The 24,095-nt window shown below is 42.1% G+C and overlaps 2 protein-coding genes across 2 annotated transcripts in view; both read left to right on the forward strand.

The window, feature by feature from the left end:
• Positions 1-1,470, forward strand: part of Tcn1 (transcobalamin 1) — a 31,617-nt gene extending 30,147 nt beyond the window's left edge. Inside the window, 5 exon segments of the mRNA XM_063229093.1 lie at positions 151-169; positions 172-273; positions 276-338; positions 1,290-1,382; positions 1,385-1,470. Coding sequence (XP_063085163.1) covers positions 151-169; positions 172-273; positions 276-338; positions 1,290-1,382; positions 1,385-1,470 — 363 coding nt within the window.
• Positions 1,471-6,755: 5,285 nt separating this feature from the next.
• On the forward strand, positions 6,756-21,879 carry Cblif (cobalamin binding intrinsic factor). The gene is made up of 9 exons (XM_003464234.3): positions 6,756-6,834; positions 7,471-7,647; positions 8,374-8,487; positions 8,913-9,053; positions 10,511-10,692; positions 14,427-14,604; positions 15,744-15,945; positions 19,443-19,561; positions 21,632-21,879. Exons 1-9 carry the CDS (start codon positions 6,756-6,758, stop codon positions 21,691-21,693), a joined length of 1,254 nt encoding a protein of 417 aa, XP_003464282.2. The 3' UTR covers positions 21,694-21,879.
• The last annotated feature ends 2,216 nt before the right edge of the window (positions 21,880-24,095 follow it).

The raw sequence follows: 24,095 nt of genomic DNA on the forward strand, positions 1-24,095 counted from the left end.
TCTTGAAACTCTGTGTTGCTTCTAGCCTTTTACTGTCTTGCTTCGTTTAGTTTTGTTTTTCTCTTTAAATAAAAAAAATACTTACTGAGTTAGGTAGATGTAGCCTTGTCCCCCTCATGGAAGGGTCTCTCATTTCCTCTTTCTCATCAGACGTTCTTCATCTCATCAGACTTTACAAAGAAAGTGAGTCGAATTGCCAACAAACTCTAGATACAGTACTTAAGGAGATTTCTCAGGGAGTGTTTGATATTCCAGCTGCTGAGGCTCCTATCTTACTGCCCTTGTGGGGAAGACCTACCTGGATGTCAGCCAAGACTCTTCTTGTGCCAGTCGCTTAGGTATAAGACCTAAAGAGTAAGCTGCCTTTTGGCTTTCAGCATCACTCAATCAAAAGTTTGTGTGATATAGCTGTCCCAAGGGAACAAAATGTCCAAATAAGCAAGCATAACAGTTTGCTAAATTCAGCTCTTCTACCATCACCAAGGACTACAAATCCCTGAGGATTTGTTGCCAGAGTGGTAGACATAGCTTCCCAGTCAAATACTGCAAGGTGGACTTGATTAAATGATGTCTGACTCCCGGGCATGTCTCCTGTTGGACACACAAGATCTGAGCCCTATTCTCCTTCTAAACAAAGTAAAGAAGTTGCCTATCATGCTTCTGACTTTTCCTTTCTTCCCAGTCAGTGACCCCTTTGGGAACTAAGACATCTGCATGGAGGGAATGTGGCAGTAATCTAATAAAAACCAGGAATGAGTCAATTATTCAGACATAATTTTGCCACAAGGTTGGAAGAAAGGAGACACTTCCTTTAGTCTCTGTTCATTCCTGATTCAACCACTTACAAATTAGGGAGCTCTAAAGTAAAAAAATGGGAACTGATAACAGTACCTAATACTGATTTTTGTAAGGTTGAGTGAAATAATTGATGTAGGATTATGAGTATGGTAAGTATTAAATTTAAAAGGGGAAATGAACAAGCATCATTGGATTTTTCACAAAAAAGAGAAAGAACAGGAAAAATCAAGGCCGTCCTTGAGAAATGGACCACTGGAGAAACTACACTGATTAAAAAACTGGGAGTTGGGACAAATGGCAATACTCATAGCCTGTGAAGTCTCTGCCTTAGTTATATGAGAGCTCTGCCCCTTAATTGGTGATACTTGCTACTCGCAACAAGTCCATCTTTCTTTAAGGGAAAGGAATCCTTAGATATCAGCTAAGTGTGGAGACTCTGACATCATTTTTAATGTTCTGAATATTTCTCTCTGTTCTTCTTTCTCTGCCAGGGAACTCCCATATCTCCAGTCATAAGCCTACATCTATCACACCTCTTAACTCACCCTTAGATACATCCGTCCATTACTCTGTGAAAATCAGTAATTATACTCCACCAGCATCACCATGCCCATTGGCTCTGTCTTCCTAGATGTGATGGAGGAAGCTCAGAAAAAGAATGAGACTATTTGAGTGTGTCCAAATGTTACCTAGGGTTAAGACATTTACAAAGATTTTGAAAGACTTAGCAAGAATACAACTGCACCCAATACAAAGTATATTTATTTATTTATTTAAATTTTTTTTGGTACTGGGGATCAAATTCATGATGTCACAGGCATGGGCTTATACTGCTGAGCTAGATCCCTATCCTACAAAAATACATTTGAAATACTTCAGGTACCTTTGCTATTCATCCATACCTCACAGCCAGGATTAAGGGAGAAAGATAACTAAAGAATGGGAAATTGGGACATTGACCATCATTTTTTAGTACACACAACATGAAATGACAAATTATTTGTTTCCTGATTGTCTTTCCTAAGAGAAAATCCATTAGCCTATGTGGCCTCTGGAATATGAGGTTCACATTTTCTTCTACTGCTTCTGTGTCTTCAACAGTTGATAACTGTTGATAAGCTGCTAACTTCAAAGTGTCTGTTGTACCAGTGGTGGGGGCAGAACCACGGGTGGGCCACTAGCCAAGAGTGCTGAGCGCTACATCATAATCACCTGGACTGTTTATAAACAAGGCAGATTCCTGGACCCTGGTCTCAATCTAAGAATGAAATTATCTGTGCACGGAGCCAGGAAATTCACATTTCTGTAATGGTGATTCTTAGGTATATTAAAGTGTGATTCAGGTGATTCTTAAGTATATTAAAGTGTACTGAATACCCATGAGTTTACTTTGAAAATCTAAGTAGATGTAACTTGTGCCTTGGCCCCCACAGTTTCACAGTGGAGAACTGTGGGGCCATTTCATCACCTCTGCTCAGGGCCTGAAGCCCAACAATAATGACAGACCTACGGGGACTTTTAAGCTGAGGCAGAACCTGAGCCAAGAAGGTAAGGAGGACATGTACCAAAAAGAGCACAGAGGGACCAGCCCAGAGCATTTAGGGGAGCAGGAGTGAGCTTCTCTGGGAACAGACCACAGAGTCAGAAGAGATAAGTCTCACTCTTTGGTGACCCATGACCAAACTATGTGACCCAGTTCGCTTCCTTCTTGCTTTCAGGAGTTGGTAATTATGTGGTTTACAATGAAGAAGATGTGGAGGCTCCTTGAAGCCAATACTAACAGACTTGGACCTTCATCACATAGACTTCCACACAGAAACAGATTTTGGGCCTTCCTTTTCATTCATCCCAACCCCAAACACATACTAATAAAATAATAAAGGGAAACATTGAATTGTTAATAAAAAGCAATTTCTTTTTAGTTCTTCAATTTTTCTAATTGGCTCAAACATGGTCTCTCATATTTTCTAGCATTTCTGTCCAGCACTTCCAGTTTCCATATTTAACAAAGGACAGAATTTCCCCCAGCAAGTGGCTTCTCTAACTGGAGCAGAGTGACGCTTCTGCCTGAGAAGCACTGTTAATCTCAGAGACTGATGAAGGCTGATGCAGGACATGCCTAACACCCTATGAACATTGGTCAGTAAGACCTAGCTCTGGTCACATTTGCCTAAAGAGAAGCTCTTGAGGCTTAGGGCTGTTAAGTCAGAACTAGACTAAATCTAAGGAGAGAAACTTCCATCTGTTGCCATAGGGAAGAATAATCTCCACAAATAAACCTTATAGAAGACAGAGAGAGAGAGAGAAAGAGAAAGAGAAAGAGAGAGAGAGAGAGAGAGAGAGAGAGAGAGAGAGAGCGTGAGGCGGGGGGGGGGAGACAAGGAGAGAGGGACAGAGAGACAGACAGAGAGACAGAGATAGACACACAGACACATACAGAGAGAAACAGAGACAGAGACAAACAAAGACACAGACACAGAGAGACAGGGATACAGAGAACTTTAATATCAAAATATTAGGCGTAGAAAAATAAACACGAGTAAGTGTGCATGCATACGTGTGTGCATGTGTGCTTGTGTGCGTGTGTGTATACTTTGACAACAAAATCTCAGGCATAGGGAAATAAGCAAATGGCTGAGCCCAGTAAAGAGCTAACCAGAGTGTCAAAACAGTACTCATGGAGAAATGTCTGGTTTGCAGGGTTCCTGTTGTGGAATTCCAGTATTTGTTAAGCACAACTGCTGTGTCATATTCTGTGGCAACCATGGGTGCCAGTGTTAACCTACAGGAAACCCATGCGTGGTGAGAAGCAAGGACATGACAGGTGTGTGGTCACCTCGGAGTGGTCCCCAGCAGGAAGTGGACCCCAAGGGCAGAGTCGTGCTGGTGACTAATGCAGTGTTAGTTAGAGCTGTATTCTTGCTGTAATGAAGTACAAAATCTTATTAATATAAAACAAGAAAAATGTATCATTTTAAGGTTGTGGAGATTGGACATCCCAAATGGGTCTCACCAGGCTAAACTCTAGGTGTGAATGAGCTGCATCCCCTTCAGAGTGTACCCTGGTCTTTCCCAGTTCATTCACTCCCAGCCCTCCACAGCTCACACTCCTTCCGCCCTCAGCACCATCACTGTGGCCTCTGTGTCCATCTGCACGGCTGCTTCTCCTGCTCACTCTCCCACCTCTCCCACCTACTCAGGACTCCATGGATACACTGCGCTCACACAGATAATCCTAGCTAATGCTCCTGTCTAAAGTCAACTCATTAGCAACCCCAGTGCTATGTGTAACTTTAATTCCCCTTTACTGTTCAACCTATGTGATATATTTTCAGGTCCCACAGATGGGGACAAGGCCAGGTGGCTGGGCAGGGAGGAGAAGATGGCATTATTCTGTCCCCTGCTCCTTTCCAGAGCATACAAGTTCCACCACCACAGAGACCCAAACAGTCTTCCTCTGGATTCCCCTTCTCTCACTTTGAACACACTTATCTCATCATTCTTGCCAGGTATGATAAAATTTAAAAATAAAAATACAATGGTTGCTGATACCCAATACCATCCAACAGAAAGACAGGCTCATAAAAACACTACTACATGTCCCAACCCACCTTATAACCAGATTTAGCATCATGTGACTTATGGCTCCACCCCAAAGTTAAAATGAACATGAAAGGTCAGCATTATGAATCAATTCAAGACATCAATACATCCAAGATAGCATAGCTACAGTCACTCAAGAAAGAGGAATTTGGAGCTGTTGTGGATAGAGGGAAGGACAACAGGGTGAGGGTGTAAAAGTGAGGAGGGATTGTGATTAATAGCAAGGTGTCTTTTACTGTTATTAAATGCAAACACTCACCATGTTTTTCAGTCACCCACCGAGCATCATGGCGTCACAGGTTACCACAAAGCCTAACAACATAGGACATCTCTTATCCCACAGCTCCATTGGTCCAGGAGTCAGGAGGACTTAATGTCACCTCTAACCTAGTCTCTAGATAGCTGCAGCCAGATGGATCACCTCAGAGCTCCCAGGGGAAGGTCTGTCTACAGGATTCTTCTCCCCCAGATGTGGACTAGAAGCTTCTAGCAGGTATTCATCTCATGGGCTTCTCCATAAGACAGCTCAGAACTTGGCCGCTTCTTCACAGCAACAGCCAGAAGGAGCCAGAGAAACCTCATCGTGAGCAAGAGGTAGTCAATCTTCGAGATTTGGGCCCATTGTTCCTGCTGCATGAACTGCCTCAGAGTTTTGACAGCTTACACCCTGGGAAGGGGACTCCTGGGAATGTCAATCAGGAAGTGGGGACACAGGTCATGTGAGAAGCTGTTTGCTGCAGCCCAATATGCTTCTACCTCTCAAAGCTACTCATGCTCCCTGAGAAGGAAAAGGCTGCTTTAGAACTCACCGTGTTTTATTTGTTCACTCATTCAGACCTGCAGGTCATAATTGCCAAGCATAGAATAGCGAGCAAGATGCCTCTTTCTTGGAGCAGACCTTCTGGGGAGGAGGAAGACAAGTGACAGTGAATGACACACACAGCATGACTTGGTACAGCAGGGACAGGCATGCAGGGTGGCCAGGTGGTGGTGAGGCTGTCTTATGAGCATGGGCCTGGAGCCCTTTCTAACAGTCTCCCTCTGGACAGAGAAATTAAGAAAGCGAGGACCATCCAGGAGACTGTTTGGGAAGTCATCCGGAGGCTATCAAGTACAACACTGAGCAAAGTTTTCAAGGAACACAAGAGGATGCATGCAGCTGAAACAGAGTATGTGGTGGAGGGGAATTTATAAAGGAAACTAGAAGCCAATCCTCCAGCACTATGTAGGCCATTAAAAGGACTTCTACTTTCTTCTACAGTGGGAGCCACTGGAGAATTTCCCTTCAAAGGATGTATTTAAAATGCAGTAAGGAGTCAGTCCCTTCCTCACAATTTCAAGAGACTATTCCAATTCTCTATATAGGGAGGAGTTTTTAGCTTTATTATATGCCTACTTTTTTAGGGGGGGTGTATAGGTTTTTAAATTTTTTTTGTTTTAAAGAGAACAAAAGAAAACAGAATGAAACAAAGCAAATCAGAACAGGAAAATGCAAGCAACACAGAACTTCACAACAAAACAACTAGACATCAAGAGTAGCTAACATAATGTCTCTTTTCTTTGAAATAGTTGAGCATACCTTCACACACAATAATATCAAACATAACAATATAATAAAAAACATTCGGGTGTATAGTTTAAGAGAGTACATAGTGATACAGTTAACTGATCCCACATTTTCTAATTACTGACTAGATCTGAGAGCCTTGGGTGTTAGAAATTGTTTCTATTCCTGAATAAGGAAAGAGAAACTAAACAAAGTGATACTGGCGAAAACGAAGGACTATTTTTGCTAAACTCAAACTACTTCCCAGAGTCTGGGCTCGCACCCAGGTTCTGGTTAAGCTGATTGCATTAAGTCAGACTTCAGCTACAGGCAGAGCCTCACCTGTGAGCCCAAAAGGGTGCCCTGGACCATGAAATGAGCTGGACTCTGTATGACCTTCCAAACCTCAAGGAAGTGGTTGCAGATAAACAAGCACAAGGTTCCGTGAATCCATAGAATACATCCCAGGAAAAGATTTCTTATACTTGCATGTTAGCCAAACTTCGAAGGCAATGACCCAGGAATTTGTGAAAGAATGTACCGTCACCTTTGGCTTTGTTGCATATCCTTAAGTCTCTCATAAGACTGAAATGTCTAGAAGTCACCTTCAAAACCTATCACAGGGCCACACTGCCAATAAACATAGATAAGCAAATGGTAATTTGCTTACCTAGGGAAGGTGAGGTCAGCATGGGTACTTAGGAACAATAGGGTAAGGAGATGCACCTATAAAAGAAGTTGAGAAACACCCGCTTGCAAATTCTGGATCTACAAGTGAGGAGGCTGGTACAGGATAGGAGAGAGCAAGATGGCCTGGCTTGTCCTCTTCCTCCTGAGCCATCTCTGGGCTACAGCTGGGACCTCTACCCAGGTCAGAAGCTCATGCTGTGAGTATGGAGCTCTTTCTCAATGGGACAGGACCACTGTGACCCTGGGCACAGGCAGAGACCCCAGACACTGAAGTTTGCTGAGGAGAAGGAGGGTGACACAGCAATCACTGTAGGAGTTCCAGTGGGGATGAGTGCAGGTGGGTGCTAGTGTATGACCTCATCTTTCCTGATTTAACAGAACAAGCTCCCTGGGAACTGAGGTGACAAGTGTTTTTTAAGAGCAGTTGAGTGACTCTTATGCAACAATGACAGCTACTGTACAGATGCTTAAATGGTTCTTGTGACCAGGACCACTAAGAGCTGGAGGTTTTGGTGCTTGCTGGGTATACATGATATCCCAGATCTTCAACATTATTTATGGAAGACTGAGGGAGAATGCATACAATGAAGTCAATCTAAAAAGTTCTAGGAATTACATAGAAGGGTAGTGAACTATTATATAGCTTAAAGTTAGTAGAATGGGGAATTTGAGACAATATAAGGACTAACTGATTGTCAACAAAAAGTTGCAATGTTCCCTGTGGTTTGCTTCAACTACTTAGGATACCGAGGCTAAGTAAGAGACCTGGAGATCATGTTTCTGAGATGAGGGCTGGTGCTGAGGGGTCTGGTAAGTGGCTTTTGTCTTCACAGCTGTCCCCTCAGAAGAGGAGCCCTGGGTCGATCGCATACAAGTGCTCATGGAGAACTCAGTGACCCGGTCATCCTACCCCAACCCCAGCATCCTGATTGCGATGAACTTGGCTGGACCCTACAATGTGGAGGCACAGAAGCTCCTGACTGAAGAGCTTGTTGCCAGTGACACTGCTGGTGAGAGACCCAAGAGCAGCACTACTCCTTGAGTCTTATAACACTGACCAGTATTCCCCCCAGCCCAGCTTGGTGCTACCCTGCATCCCAGTGCCACCAGTGTTAGTATCTAAAGCTCCTCTCCCTGCACACTGGAAAAAGACCTAGAAGGAAGTAAGGCTGAAGTCACAGCATTCAGGCGGGAGGTGAGGGAAATAGAATGAGCCCTGGATAGATATGAAAATAGCAGGCTTCTGGTTCTGTGTGCTGCGTACACACTCTTAGTCCCTCCTTGTTACTCTTCCTCATCTTACCCTCTAGAATGCTTCAGTGCCACAACAGTAGCAATGGCATTGACAACAAGATATTTATTCCACATATTTGAGTTGCTTTAAAGCAACTCAAATAATTTAAACCTTGCAAATAATTTAAACTTTGAATAATAAAGTTTAAATTATTTTACAAGTGGTGATTTCCACAGATATTTTGGATGGGTGTTCTTGCTGCTTTTCTATCCAGATAAACTAGCGATTTTTGATTGAGTCATATAGTCATAGAGAAGATCCTAGATTCAATATACCTTTAAGTATATTTCTATCTTTATTGGAAAACATGAAAACATTATGTGAGTGCACTATTTTAAAAATCAAAATGATTCTGAGATGGAAGCAGGAAGCTCAACCCAACTCTTGTGGTCCCTAGCTGAGATTGTCCCTCTGTGTCACTATGCTGTCTGTTCCTCTGCAGACCTAACCATGGGACAACTTGCCCTCAACATCATGGCCCTCACCTCCTCCTGCAGAGACACTGCGAGCAAAGTGTCAGTTCTACAAAGAGAAATGCAGAGATGGACACCACCAGGTGAGTCCTCATAGGAACGGAGGGAATGGCGAGGCATAGGGACCTTCTTGAGAATGTGGAACCCAGAAGGAGAAGGACAGAGGTGGTGAGAGTGGAAAGTGAGAGATGATACACAAGGTCCCCTCCACTCTGTCAGCCTCACCTGTGAGGGACTCCCCTCTGAGCCAAAAAAGACCTGAAAGCCAAGTTCTCCCACCACACAGACTGGCAGGGCCACCTCCTTTCTGCAGATAGCATTGTCCCTTCCCTGCCATTCAAATGCTAGCTAAAACCCTCATCCTGAGCCACAGTGATCCCTCTCTGTGACTGTGCCTGTCTTCAGAGATAGACTTTATTTCTTTTGAAAAGCTTTGGCTTTTCCTCCTTCACAGATGTCCCTGGCGTGATGACCACTACTCTGACACATACTCTCTCCCCATTTCCAGGACCCCATGAAGAAGCTGTAGCCTTCTATGGGCCCAGCCTGGCAGTCTTGGCTCTGTGCCAGAAGAACTCAGAGGCCACCTTGCCTGTAGCTGCAGGCTTTGCCAAGGCGCTACTGGCTAACACCTCTCCCTTTGATGTAGGTAAGTGGCTGGCCACTGCTAGAAGCTGCCCTGAGCCCATGCTGGAGCCGGTGGGCAGTGTGGGGCACTTCCCGTGGGGGACCTGAGAGCCTAGAAGGAGTACAGATGGGGACTTCACAGATTTAAGAGGCAGCAACATGTAGAAACAAGGGCAATGCATGAAAGATCCAGAAACTAAAAAACCTCAACAGTAAACAGTAAACATATCACTCGAGTCAGAAGTTGTTTCCAAATTAAATAGCAAGTTAGTCAGGCATCCTCCCTGCCATGAAACCATTTCTTTAATTGCTGCCACTGTGTCACCCTCTGTTCCCCTTGATGCTTCTTATTACATCTCTTTCTATTAAATAGCTACTACTTCAACCCTAAACCTTCCGGGAAACTTGGGACCATCTGGTTTCTTGGCCATGCAAGCATATGACTGTGTTGATCAGATACTTTTTCTTCTGCAATGTCACATCTGTTTTCCATCCACCTCTCACTGTGCAGTGATCTCTCCCCTTAGGCCAGTATCATGGCCTTCTGTCCTGGTCCCCCTTCCTCCTCTGCTGCTCTCTGAGCTGTGGTAGTATCTCACACTTTCACTCTTTATACACACCTCCTCAGAAATGCCTCCAATTTCAGATTCTATCAGACAAGAGAGCAGGTCAATATTCTGCTGTCTCTCTCCTGGGGGCAGGACATGTCTGGTCTGCTTTTCCCATAAGAAACCTCACATGATGCTGGGACATCTTGGCCAGTTCTAGAAGTCTGCACCTTTGGTCGTTGGCTTTCAGAAACATTATCCTTAATGAAATTATGCAACTTTTTGCTTAGGGTGGGAGGAAAATGTCACTGAAATAAAAGATGCTACTGGACACATTTTTCTTTTGTTCTGGTCTTATTGTTCCAGAACTTGCTCATTCTCTTCAATATGTTTATCATGTACAAATGGAAAAAAATCCATCCTTTGGATGCCATGGGGGTACCACATTTCCACCATCAAGCATTCACAGAGCATAGGAGCAATGTTGCACAGCAGAGAGCACAGAGATGGCAAAGTAGACATAAAAACAGATGCTAGAGAAGCTCAGGACACAGACTACGTGCTGTACTGAAAAGACCAGGAAGGCTTCACAGAACAAGGTGACAGCCAGGCCTTGAAGAATGATGACCTTAGGAGAGATAAACACTGGGGCAAGAGAAGTGGAATTGAACACAGTGACAATCTTCATTAAATAAAAGCATGAGCTGAGAAGCTGGGTTCAAATTCTGGCCACGCTGCTTATTGGGCATGTGGCCTTGGGCAGCTTAGCTTCTCTGAGCCTCCATTTTTTCATCTCTTAAATTATTGTGGGGACTTTTCCCCAGTTCATCCTGATTTTCTGCCTACAATGCAATAAGAACATGGCAAGAGTGGGTGTTCAACTGTGGTGGTGGTGGTGGTAGTAATGGTCCTGTTCCCCTGTGATTCACAGACACAGGAGCGGTAGCGACCTTGGCTTTGACATGCATGTACAACAGGACCCCTGTGGGTTCTGGGTACAGTTACAGAACCCTGTTTGGCCAAGTGCTGAAGAGCATTGTGGAGAATATCAGCAGGCGGGTCACAGACAGCGGCATCATTGGAGACATTTATAGTACTGGCCTCGCCATGCAGGTAAAGCCACCCTGGGTGCTCTAGACTGAGTCCATATCAACCAGCCTGGACTCTGGTGTCTGGATACTCTGTATCAGACATCTCTGGAGATGCCAACCAGCACGACTCAGAGCACATCCTGGTGGTGCCTGGGCCTTCACGTTTCTGCTGGTAAAATGCAAATCAATGCTCATTACCTCATGAATAAGGCATAAAGACAATATTTTTTTACTTTACAATGAAAAAGAATAAAAATAGTGTTATACAATTTCCAAACAACATAATAGGAGGAAAATAATCTAACATAAATGAATTTTCCTCCCTTGGAAAAAATAGAAAAATACTCAAGAAATTTGTGGTTTGTTATCAATAACGAACAGTTCACTGGTAATAAATATTGACTATCAAATGTCCTATTGTGATAACTCGGACCCTGGTATAAAATCCAAGAAAGCAAGAAATTAAAATTTGGGAAGCAAAGGCTTTATTAGGTAAAATCCAGGCCTGGTGACGAGTCTCTGGAAGCCAATTTGGAGACTGCGCACCTCACAGCTAAAAGTCAGGACTTTTTATCTTGTAAATCCACAAACAGCTGCTGGTCACACAATGTAAGGAGGGGGGTGGGGGTGTGACGCACTACAAAGCAGAAACGGCAATTGCAAGTCTCCCTGCATACTATCAAGTTTAGATAAGAAGAAATCTTGTTTTCCTTAGCAAAGAATAGAGAGGTCTAACAGCAATTAACAACCTTAGTTACCTTACTTTAGCACCACAACTGTTCTATTTGTAGTGGGCAACAATGGTTAACATATCAATTAGGTAAGATTTTACAATTCTTTACAGCAGAGAGCATCGATTAACATATCAATCTTTTGCCCAGAGGGAAAGGAAAACACACATTTACAGTAAGGCCAAGTTACAGGTATTACTGTGATATAAACGAAGCTATTTTTGTGAAGAATGTACAATCTAATACAATTAACACAATTTGTGACGGGCTACCGGGTAGGGAAGAGGAGCTATTACCTCAGGCCTTTGTTTTATGGCCTTTAGGAAGTTAAAACTTAACCTAGTTAAATTTGAAGGGAGAAGGGGAGGGGAAGCAGCAGGTGGGCTTATACCTTAGAACAGACCTTAGGATAGCTAGGGGGGCTTAGGTTATAACACTATCTAAATAATGATATGTAAAGCAAGTGCTTAAAAATACTGAATTTTTAAATTCAGGCTTGCAACCAAATATTCTTTATTCAACCTTTCATCTTAATCAAAAAAGCAAGTTTGTATTTATAGTGTTTAATAAAAAGGGAGAAACATGGAGTTTTGCTGCTAGCTCTAAAACTAGTATAGTTCTGGATTCCCCTGAGAAAGAAACTGTCTCTTCAGTGTAAAAATAGAGACCACAATTAATATCCATATATTAAAAATCGAGAAACAGTGTAAGCAGCTAAGAATTAGCTCACAATGAGCATAAGAATAAGAATAACCTTCCACCCCAAAGAACCACATGCACAAGTCACTATTAAGAACAATGTCAGTTCTGCTATGGTCAATGAGAATTTTTCATAGGAGAAACTATCATTTTTTCCAAGGGTAAATAACATAAAATTACTCCCAGTACTCAATTCTAGTAGAAGAAACCATGTATGCTGGAAGGAATGAATGCAATCAATACAAAATTTTGGTGGGGATGGCTAGAGCTACTCTCTTAAGATAACATCACTTCAATTTAGTGCCAGACTGAAAAGTGTTGACTCTTGCTAATATGGCTCCTGAATTCTGTTTAGAAGTTTATCAGCTGCTAGGAACCTTTGATAAGCTGTATGCAGATACCACCGGCCATGTGGATTTCTTGTCAGTTAAGATACATAACTTCCCTCTACCCTCCCTACTGTCCCTATGTGGAATTTGCACAGGGATTCTCAGATCTCAAATCAGCAGATGTCTAAAATATGCCCTTTGTCTAATCTAAAATGTTCTGGTATTGAGATCAAAGGACTCAAAGCATTATCAACTTGGGCTTCAATCCTACATCCACCACCATCCTGAACCAATATTGACTTTCTCTGAATTTAATCTTCTCCACAATAGCAGCTGGTTAAATGAAATACAATGTCCAAAAGCACGACAGAATCAATGTCATGCTCACTATTCACAGTCTCCTATAGCAGAACAGTAGGGTCATTAAATGTTTTCACCTTCACTTACCTACTTCCCAGTGTCAGTGTCCTTCACATGGCCCAAGATACCTCATCCCTTCCCAAAGGGACCTGAGTAACAATTCCCATGTCCCAAAATTTCTCCCTTTTTCCAAAAATACTGTATTGCTTTCAAATTTCCTGAAATAGGAACTTACACTGACCAAGCATCTGACAAAGTTCTTCGTGTAGAGTTATGAACAGCTTCTAACAGCTTAACACTCCAGAGGGCTGGCATCGGTAATGTTTTATTCCCAGGGAAATTTCTCACTCAGTGCAATTTAGGGTGTTGATTTTGCTAAGGAGTAACTGCCTGATGATGCCTCCTAAATCAACCTACCTCATAATGTGGCCCTTAGCAAGACTCAGCCCATGATTTCCAAAGTTACCTAGATGGTCACGCCTGTCACAACCATCCAAGTGTGCACACTGCCCTCTGGAGGAGAGACCATTCCTCACTCCCCTCCTTTCATTCTCCATTCCCAGCTACAGGCCAGTTGGTCATCACAAATCTCAGCCCCTAACATGATTCACTGGCCCTGCTGGGCACAGCTGTAAAGGGAGGAGCTGCTGATATATGCTGCATCCTGCATTACAGAATGCATTTCCAGCCATCAAATGATGCTCCCCCAGGGACAGGCAGGAATTGTGATTTCTATTTTACCTACAAGACAGAAAACTCAGCAGGGCAAAATAAGTTGCTAGGTGCATTCACTGAGATTCATTTTGCAAGCGACAGAACCCAAGTCCTTGTTGTTCAAGAAAAAATAGTGACTTACTATTGCATATATATCGATATTCCAGGATTAGGTGGTTTCAGAAATCATTAAAATAAGGCCTCAGATGACAAAATGAGACACCATTCTTCTTGTCACCTGTAACCCTGCTTTCCCTCATTCTGGATGACTTCTGCAAGGTGTCTAATAAAGATAGTTCTTAGCAATTTGGTGTTTGTGCACAGGTCCCAGCTGAATGACCACAGCATAGGAGTAAAGGTCCCTCTTCCCCAGTGAATGTGTGCTGGGGAGTGCTTGGACCCACTAACCATTACACCGAGGCACAGGGCACCCTGCTCTGCCCAGCCCGGGCCATGAATCCACCCTGTGTCCAGGCTTATGGAGCCTCAGCCCCATAGTCACGACCAATTACAATTGTGGGAGAAGTTCACAGAGCCTGTGTGTGACCATGTGAAACTCAGGGAAGCATGTATGTGGCCAGGGTGTCACACAGAGCTCTGGGGAGCTCGCCTGTCTCGGTCTCACCTCGCTCTGCACCCAAAGCCTGCTCAGAAGTGCGGCAGCCTGAGCAGTGATCGCTCAAGCTGATCCCATGCAGGTGTTTGCTCTGGGACTCCCAGGTGATGAGCAGGGCCCTAAGGATGCCCATGTCTCACCGCAGAGGGTAAATGTAATCCCAGTCCCTGTGTGGCCTTGGTAGGGATTGTGAAGATCGCTAAGGTTACTGACCAGGTCTGCCCCTTACAGGCCGGTAGAGATTGACTTTCAGCTGGGCCTCATCTCTCCCTCTCTGTCTCTCTGCCACTCCCCACCCCCGCCCCAGGCGCTGTCTGTGACCCCTGAGCAGCCCAGCAAGAAGTGGGACTGTGAGAAGACGATGGCTACCGTGCTCGATGAGATCAAGCAGGGGAAATTCCAGAATCCTATGTCCGTTGCCCAAATCCTGCCATCTCTGAAGGGCAAGACCTACTTAGATGTGCCCCATGTGAAATGTGGTTCTGGTAAGAACTCTTTTACCATCAGCCTCTTCTTCTATCCAAAAGCAGCGATACACACCAAGGATCAAGGGGGTTCGATGTTAAGTGGCACACAAGCTTGCTAAGTTATCTGCCTTCCTGTCTCCCAGGGCATACACTACCACCCAGGCAGTCACTCAGCCCTCAGAATGCAGCCCCCCATCTACTTCAATCAGCTTTGATTTTCTGAGCACCTGCTATGGGGAAGCATGTTGTGTGATCCTAGGGGTGGGGAACCTGCATTCACTCTTTCATTCATTCACCTGCATGAATACTTTCATTCATTCTCTTGGCAAATATACCACCAAATATTATGTCTATTTCATTATATCTGCTCTTTGCAAACTATGAAATATGTATACAATGAGCTACAGTATTTGGAATGATGATTCAAGTATTAAATAGAAACTTAATTCAAACTATTACAAAATTAAATTATTACAAAATTAAATCTACATACAGCACAAACACATTACAACAAGTAGGGACTAATTGTTGGTTTTATTTGGGAGGCTTGGGCGAATAGAATTGAAATTTCAGCCAAGCCTTAGAGATGGAACTAAAAAAGCTTTGTCCTCCTAGAACCCCAAAGGGATGAGGTAGAAACATGGGATCCAATTTTTTAATTTGAAATATCACTATTTTCTACAATTATAAATATAATAAACACGTGAAAAATACACATTTAGAAATTATATTCTTCACAAAAGTTGGAGCATTCCAGAAGTAATTATTTCTTTGATTTTTTTTTCTGAACAACTACTAACATGTTATTCATTGACACTGCATGGAGTTATTATGACAAGAAAAAAGTTATTAATCTCTTGTCTATCACAATGAAGAATCTATAGAGACCAAAACCTAGCAAACCAATCCCAATCATATCAAACACACCACATCTCCCCAATTCCTTACCCTGCTCTCGGGAATGTCCCTACTTTTGGGAGACTGCTGGGAAGTCTTTGCCAGGACTCTACATAAACTGCCCAAGGGCTTCCTTAAATGCTCTGAAGTTTACTGTTTCCCTCACTCCCTTCAGGGATAAGCTGCCACTCATAGAGGTTTTGCATGTATCAGAGAAACCCTGAAATCCCTGACCGATGTGACCACTTTGTTCTTCACAGATCAAGTGACACCACCGTCTGACCCCATCTTTCCCAGCCCAGCTCCCACATCAACATCTAACATCACAGTCATGTACACCATAAACAACCAGCTGAGAGGGGTGGAGCTGCTCTTCAATGTGACCACCGAGGTCAGCGTGAAAGAGGGTTCAGTGCTCCTGGTCGTCCTACAGGAAGCCCAGCGCAAAAGTGCTACGTTCAAGTGAGTGTTTGCGAGGTGCTCACCTTGCTCCTTGGTTTAATCCAATCTCAATTCTCTCTTTTTCCTTCATTTTCTTATGTTTCTCCTGATTCACTTACCATGTTTTATCTAACAGCTTGTTAGCTTGCAGCGTTGTACATAGAAAAGACGTTCTTAATAAAAGTTAAATCATCCAAAGCAATAGAGAGTTATGATTCCAGAAATTCAAAGGTGAGAGGGTAGGTTAGAATAGTCATAGGGGGTTCTGGGCTCTGGACCACAGGGATTAGTTACTGTTTAGGAAGATGTGGGGTGGGTTCATTCCAGGAAGAATGCAAGGCTGTAGAAAAGCATCTGAGGGAGTAGTGAGCAAGGAATGTGGGGTCCGGGAACAGCCAGCTGCTCTGGAAGAGAATGCGGGATGAAAAGAAGCTTGGCTGAGACTGCAAGGGGCCTGAGACCCCAGGTAGGAGGTAGCCTTCTTACTGTGTGGTGTGTTTTCCTTTAATTTCTTTTGTGTGTGTGTGTGTGTGTGTGTGTGTGTGTGTGTGTGTGTGTGCATGCTTGAGATGCATAATAGCTACTTTCCCCGTGGCTGTTTGGCACATGTTTGTGACACAACTGAGTATTTTATGTCCCTTTCCCCTTGCTGTCCTTTTTCTGTTCCCTCCATCTCTTGTTCCCTTGTCCATTTGCATTTGATCTGTCTCCTTGGTGCCTTTTATCTCTTTTATTTTGCTCTTTATTATGCTTTAAATTTCTCCCATGAGAGAAACTGTATGATTTTAAACTTGTGAGTCTAATTTATTTTACTTAACATTGCATTTTCAAGGAGCATCCATTTTCCTATCAATAACTGAATTTTGTCCTTCTTTATATCAGAGTACTGTGTATGCCAATACACTGTGTGTACTGGTTCTGTATAAGGCTCCAAATTGAAGTCAGCAATATCACATTTTTTTTCCATTATTCTATGAAGCTTCTGCACAGCAATGGAAGCCACAAACAATGAAGAGATAACCTACAAAGCGGAAAAACAAATTTCCAACTAGTCCTTCGGGAGAGTTCCACAGTAATATCTAGAATATATCAAAAACTTCAAAAAATTAGACCTCCAAACTGAAAGTCTCAGTCAAAAAATGGGGAACTGAAATGAACTCAGAAGAGAAACAAAAAAGGGCCCCCAAATACATGAAAAATTGTTCAACACCACCAGCAACTAGAGAAATGCAAATGAAAGCACTGCAAATTTGGAGCCAGGAAATCCACCCTGCAGTGTGACTTGGGCTGTGGGGATAGAGGACGGGAGAAAAGCTGGGAGCCACTAACTCAGGAAGCTGTAACATGACAAGGGCACGACCCAGGATCAACAGACCGTGCCAAGTACTGGGGTCAAGAACGCACAGCTTCTGAACTCCTAACAGGAGCGTTGAGAAGAAAGACCATCTTTCAGAGAGGAGTTCCTATCCTGAGGCTTGTTTCACTGAAGGCGTTCAAAACAGAAACCTGGAAGGCTTTTGGAGGAGGCTAAAAAGAAGAGGTCAGGATGAGCAAGATATGTGACAGTGATGTGTAAGCAGGAGGAGGCAGATGCATGTGCTCGGAAACAAAACAAAACAGGATCAGGAGACAGCTCCAGTTATCCCCATTTTGTAGGTAAGGCAGTTAAGACCTATTAATTTTGTGGGAATCAAATTCATTACTAGCAAGTTAAAAATTCCAAGGAAGTTAAAGAATATTTTAAAAGAAAATGTTCAGTATCCATGGTTATTCTAGAGATGCAAATTAAAACAACACTGAGATTCCACCTCCCCCTGGAAAGAATGGCTGTCATTAAGAATTCAAACAATAACAAATGCTGGTGGGGCTGCAGTGAAAAAGGAACCCTTCTCCCTCGCTGGTGGGCATGTAGACTGGTACAACCACTGTAGAAATCGGTGTGGAAATTCCTCAAAAAGTTACGATTAGAGGTCCCATTCCACTCAGCTATTCTCCTTCTCGGTATCTTCCCAGAAGAACTGAAAACATCATGCCACAGTGATATATGTGCACTCATGTTTATAGCAGCAAAATTAGTAATAGCTAAATCTTGGAAGAAACCCAAATGCCCATCAACCAAGGAATAGATGAAAAAAGTGTGATCTTTTTATGCAATGGAGTAGCACTCAATCATAAAATGGATACACTGCAGGTTTTTACAGGTAAATGGGTGCAACTTGAGACCATCTTTATAAGTGAAATAAATCAGAAGCCTATATGCAAGCATCGTGGTGTCTCTCTAATGTGAGAAGCTGAAAGGGTAAACAAGATATTATAAATGTATATTAATTCTACAAATAACATCATGTTAGCCTTCCAAATTGTGTTTCTTTTTCAAAATTGTTTTAATGATTTCAAGTCTTTTGGATCTTCACATCAATTTCAGAAAAGACTGCCAATTCTTTGGGAAAAACTGGGAATTTTCATTTAATTGTTTTCAAATCAGTTTTTGGGAAACTGTTACCTTTAAGTATTTCACTTCAAAATGTGTCACTTGAAATGGTCAGTTTCTCTATGTTTTCTGTATATGTGTTATAAATTTTGTGGTGAGATTTATCATTATTTCATATGTTAAAACTCCTGTATGTGATACATTTTGTTTTGTTTGTCACCATGAAGTAGAAGCATAGTTGTTTTTCAATAAAGGTTTATTAATAAAAAATTCCTAAACTCACATAAAGTGTAACTGAGGGAGCTGAGAGCCAAGCCCCAGCTGGATGGACTCTGAAGCTTGCATTCTTTCTGTTCCCGTCAGAGAGGGAAAGCACAGAATGTTAAACATTGGGGAATCATTTTGTTTGCAAAAAGGAAAAACAGCAAAGAAGCTTGGAGAAATCTCAGGTTAGGAAAAGTCAGGAACAGGACCAACTAGTGGAAAGGGAGTGATTTAATTTTCATAGCCTCCAAATGTACTTACTCCTCTAAGCCTAGGTTTAATGTTACCTGAACTTCCTTTGCTGGATTGTAACTATGAGAAATATGCGTAGTAAAAATTTCACAAAAAATTATTAAGAAGAAACTAAATCATTTACAGTTCATTCAAAACAACTGCTATTTTAAAAGTTTTTCTATGCATATCACAAATGGTTGTGGTTCATCTACACGGGACAGATAGCTCTGTGAAATTCTATACCATCTGTTCACTTAATAATACTACATAAATGTTAATGATTTTACTGAAAATCCTTAAAAATGTATTGTTTTGGTAACTTTCAAATGTTGATTTTGGATATTCAATCACTCACCTACTTTTTCACTCATTGTTGGGCATTAACACTTTTAAGTTGTGTTTTAGGAAGAATTCATGTTAATTTCATTTAATATCAAGTGAGGTGATTTCATATTCATTAATCATCTGTATTTTTCTCCTTTGGGCATGATTTTTCCTCAGTTTAGAGGACTTATGAATGGCACTATGCTTTCACCCTGTATAGCCAGACCTAAAGTGAGGTGTCAATCACATGTGCTTCTGTGCTTAGATTTGAAACAGTGATGACATCCTGGGGTCTTATGGTTACTTCTATCAATAACATTGCTGAAAACGCCAATCACAAGACTTACTGGCAGTTCCTGAGTAATGGGACACCTTTGGATGCAGGTAAGGAAAAGAAAGAGGTTGGTCACTTCTGGAGTCTGAAGGCTGTGTTTATTAATTATTTAACTCTTTCATTTATTTAATCAATAAATAATTGTCAGAGTGTACATGTCGTTACAATCATATATCTGAGTTACATACACATATACATAGGCATACACATAATTGTTAGGTAGATAAGTGAACTTTATATGTATTAGTGACTCTTATTTTACAGAGAAGGAAACTTATTCTTCACCATTTTGTGTGTATTACTTTTAAAATTTCTAATGAAAAGAATAGCTGTGCTTGCATGTTTTGGTGGAGAAAATAGGAGATTAAACCTTGGGCCTCAGCCAAATCTTAGCATCCATTAAAGTTTCTACAAATACTACAATATCCTCCAAGTTAAATAGCACTGGTGCATGCCTCTGTCTCAGGGTGATGTAAACTCGTCAAGCTGATACTAGTCATTACAGGGGAGAAATTGTAAAGGCAGATCAAGTAATAGCCCAGCTAAGAGTGTAGCTGATGTCCTTCCTAGCATCTATCATACAGTTAACAGAACCTGGCAACTTGGAATTTGTGGGATTGCAGCAAAAGCATGTAAGAAAGCTCCTGGGGTCACACAAGACTTGGAGCTGTTTTTCTTATTTACAAACTACATATTCAGGTAATCCATTGTCTCTGGGCCTCAGTTTCTACAACTATAAAACGGAAACAGCATTACCACTTCATGTTTTATTGTGAGGATTAGAAATAATGTTTTAAATTATTATTGTACCTGATGCATGAAATATGTTTAAATGCTCATTATTTTTTATTGGCTTTCATTTTTCTACTGCCTTTCTTAAGTAATTGCCCTGGTAATGTAAATTAGTCTTATATTTGTTTTGAGGCAGGGTCTCACTATGTCGTGCAGACTGACCTTAAAGTCACTCTGTACGGGCCTCAAACTTGAAAGAATCCTTCTGCCTCAGCCTCTCAAGTGTTGGGATTATAGATGTGTATCGCCACACCTGGCACAGTGTATTTTCATGTTTGCCATTTATGTACTTGTCTTCTCTAGGAGAAAGGAGGGTACAAGAGAAACCTCTGAGACCCAATAAAATATTTGGGCCTGAGAGTAACATTCTTTCTGTTGTGTGAACTATGTGAAAAATAATAGATGCTGTCAACACATATCCTTTCTGTCATGAGAAACAAGAATTGTCAATTCTCTGCCCTTTCTTATTTCTTTCAATATCTTCAAAAATTGATGTGAAATGCTCTAATTTTGGCCTACAAAGCCATTTTCATAATAACTTATTGCACAAATATTACCCATTGGGTACTGAACCAGGCATGCAGCAATCATTACTTGTGTTCCTGAAGATAAGTCTTCAGAAGAAATATTATGAAGAAATTCCTAGCTGTTGTGGCTTGTATCTAGATGTGCCCCAAAGCCTCATGCAGTCATATGTAGAGCTTTTCAGAGGTAGCTGGATCCTGGGTGTGTGATTACTAAATTAGTTCACTGATGGTTTAGCTCAGTTCTGCCAGGTTCAAGAATGTGATGTTGGGATTGAGTCATGGTACAATGCCAGAATTAAGGGTGTAAATGATACCCTCCCTGGGGGCAGGTAGCCTGGAAAGGATATAAGGGACAGACGGTGCTTGTCACTGTTCAGTTGCTTGCCTTTGCTGTTTCCTACAAGACATGAGCTGTTTCTCCTCTCTGATGCCACCCTTGGAGCCAACTAATTATGCACTGAAACCTCTGCAAACTGTGAGCTGCATAAACCTTTCCTCCTTTAACTCTAGGAGTTGGGTATTTTGTCTCAGCAAGGGGAGAGGTAAATAAGACACAATCTGAGGAGAAAGAGGCTGGGACATCTTAAGGGCTGCAACTGAAGACATACTCCACGAGTGGTGACCTAGAGACTGGAAACAAGAATATCCTAAGTCCCAATTCCTTGTTTCTTCCAGACTAACGGCACAGCTGCTTTTTCTCTAGGTGATTTTACTGCTCTAGCATTTAATGGGCAGGCCCGTTAGAACAGGGATCGTTATGTGCACCATGGTCACCTCAAGTTCTGCTCTTCTTCTTTCTAGGGGTGGCTGAGTATGTACCCTTCAATCACGAGCACATCTTAGCCAACTTCACCCAGTACTGAGAAGGAGGTGGATGAACACCTTCAACAGTTGGGTGAAGATTTTGCCCTTGTTTTCAAGTCTTTGCAAAGCAATGGATATCTATGACCCTCTCCTGTTCCTGGTCAAAATACAGAAACCTCTGTGTTGAATAAATGACCCCCCAACATGTGACTCATGAAAATAAAACCTCCAGCTTCTGAATACAATGACTGTCACTCATTATTTAACACTAGGGTAGTGACTTGAATCTTTTAGAGCTTTCAGTGACACAAAGTGCCTGTTATGGGGCGTCAGAGGAAGGGTGACACCTCTGCTCTAGGGTGCCAGGGAGAGGGAGTGCCCCAGTGATATTTTTGGAGGTCATTCTGACTTAATTGATTCAATAATCCATTCCCTATTTCTAAAAATGATATAACGTATCTTAAATCTCCTGTCTGTGTGTCTTATACCAAATGCCCCTATTGAAATCACGTAATGGAAACATACATTCACAAGACTAATATACATCAAATGGCCAAAGTTATTTCATATGGAATTTCTCAGATGGTTAAGAACTCCATAAATGATGCTTTTTCTTTTTCTATTTCTAATATTTACTCTGAGTAGCATTTGATTTCAAGTATATTTTATATAACTTCAATTAGATACAGGTCTTTGAAAAACATTTCAGCTTTCAAACATAATATTAGACTTCCGGGAGAACATAGTGGATAGATAACAGCAGCTACAGAGGCTCTCTAAGATAGCCAGTTTAGAATCCAGGAATGGTGCAGTGTGAGGAGTCCTAAGCAAGGGGAGAGATACTCTGCCGACCCAGGAATGACCTAAGCTGAGAGAAACCAACTGGAAATGTAATCCCAATGCTATGACCAGAACAGATAAAATCTCAGCACCGAAGCTGGAACCCATGCCTCTGGAAACCGTGATTTGAATTTCCTGCTGTTGCTGCTGTGTCTGAATCGGCACAGCAGGGAGAGAGACGCAAAGGCTCTGAGAGCAGGAATTGGTGAACTGAATTAGGAGCATAACTGGTGGGGAGCTCTGCATCAACCTGTGGTGAGTGAGAGGAACGGGGACCCTTCCATAGACTAGGAGGCTCCAACAGAGGACATTCTGGGACCGGGCAGACTAGCTGGAACAGGATGCTGCAGAGACTTTAGTCGCATATTCCCCTCTCAAGTGGGATTGGTGAGGAGTGCCTGACCTGGCTGAAGCCATGGACTAAGACCTAGTAAACTAACCCAAACCAGGTCTCCATGCCTGGCAGTGCATCCTAAAATAGTGAAGCCTTCAGTAGGTTGACCTGGAGGGGTGGGACCAGCATACACTGTCACTGGTCTGTGTCTCCCAGGTACACTGGAGTGGGTGGGAACACCTAGCTGGTAGATTCAAACAAAGTGTAACCCACAAAGAAAGAAACTGGGCCTCCTATATACACCTGTATGGAAGGAACAAAAAATATGAGAAGAAGAGGCTACAAGAAAGGGTCTGCAGCCCCCAATCCTGAGAACACTGATCCAGGAAATGTAAATGCAAAGGAGGATGAGGACAGAAAACATGCAATATCAGACAGGGCACCAATAGACATAAAGTGATATCTCCAGAGCCTCATAGATGAGTTCAAAAAATGAAGTATTTAATGAAGTAAAGCAAAATATAAGTAGAATAGTTAGATAAATGCTAAGCACCACCCAAGAAAAAACAGAAGGTAGAATGGAAGAGCAGAAAAAAAGGGGAGAATTGTTTGATGGAGAAAATAGAGGGAAACATAGAATATATGAAGCAGGTTCAAAGAGATTATCAGGAAACTAAAAACTCTATTGAAAGCTGGCATAACAGCTTGAAAGAAACTAAGGATAGATCATCTGAACTGGAGGACAGATTTGCAATGCAGGAGCATGAAATGACAAACTTCTTAAAAATAACAAGGAAACAAACAGCAATAATACAGAGGCTAGAAGATGATAAGAGGATCTATAACTTAAGAAATAAGAACGTAAAGGAAGAAGTAGGGACACAAACAAATGAATTACAAAGGCTATTCACAGAAATAATCCAGGAGAATTTCCCTAATTTAGCAAAAGGTAAAGATACTCAGATGTATGAGGCATACAGGACCCCAGTAACCTACAATCCAAACAGAACAACACCCAGGCATATAATAATCAAAATTCCAGAAATCCAATATAAGAACAGAATATTAAAAGCCATCAGAGACAAGAAACAGATCACTTACAAGGGAACACCCATCAGAATTACAGCAGACTTCTTGGCACAAACCATCAAATCACAAAGTGCATGGGGGGAAATAATTCAAGTTTGAAAGATAATAACCTCCAGCCAACATTGATATATCCTGCACAACTGTCCCTAGAAATTAGTGGAGAAACAAGGGATTTCCAGGATAAAGAGGAACTAGGGG

Source organism: Cavia porcellus, unplaced genomic scaffold, assembly GCF_034190915.1.
Source record: "Cavia porcellus strain 051 isolate PalLab524CR breed Dunkin Hartley unplaced genomic scaffold, mCavPor4.1 scaffold_17, whole genome shotgun sequence".
NCBI lineage: Eukaryota > Metazoa > Chordata > Mammalia > Rodentia > Caviidae > Cavia > Cavia porcellus.

What these genes read in the sequence shown, in the direction of transcription:
- Cblif (XM_003464234.3), top strand. Translation starts at nt 6,756, where the DNA reads ATGGCCTGGCTTGTCCTCTTCCTCCTGAGCCATCTCTGGGCTACAGCT. An exon ending in CCAGGTCAGAAGCTCATGCT is followed by an intron (nt 6,835 to 7,470) that starts GTGAGTATGGAG and finishes TTGTCTTCACAG; the next exon opens with CTGTCCCCTCAGAAGAGGAG. An exon ending in TGTTGCCAGTGACACTGCTG is followed by an intron (nt 7,648 to 8,373) that starts GTGAGAGACCCA and finishes GTTCCTCTGCAG; the next exon opens with ACCTAACCATGGGACAACTT.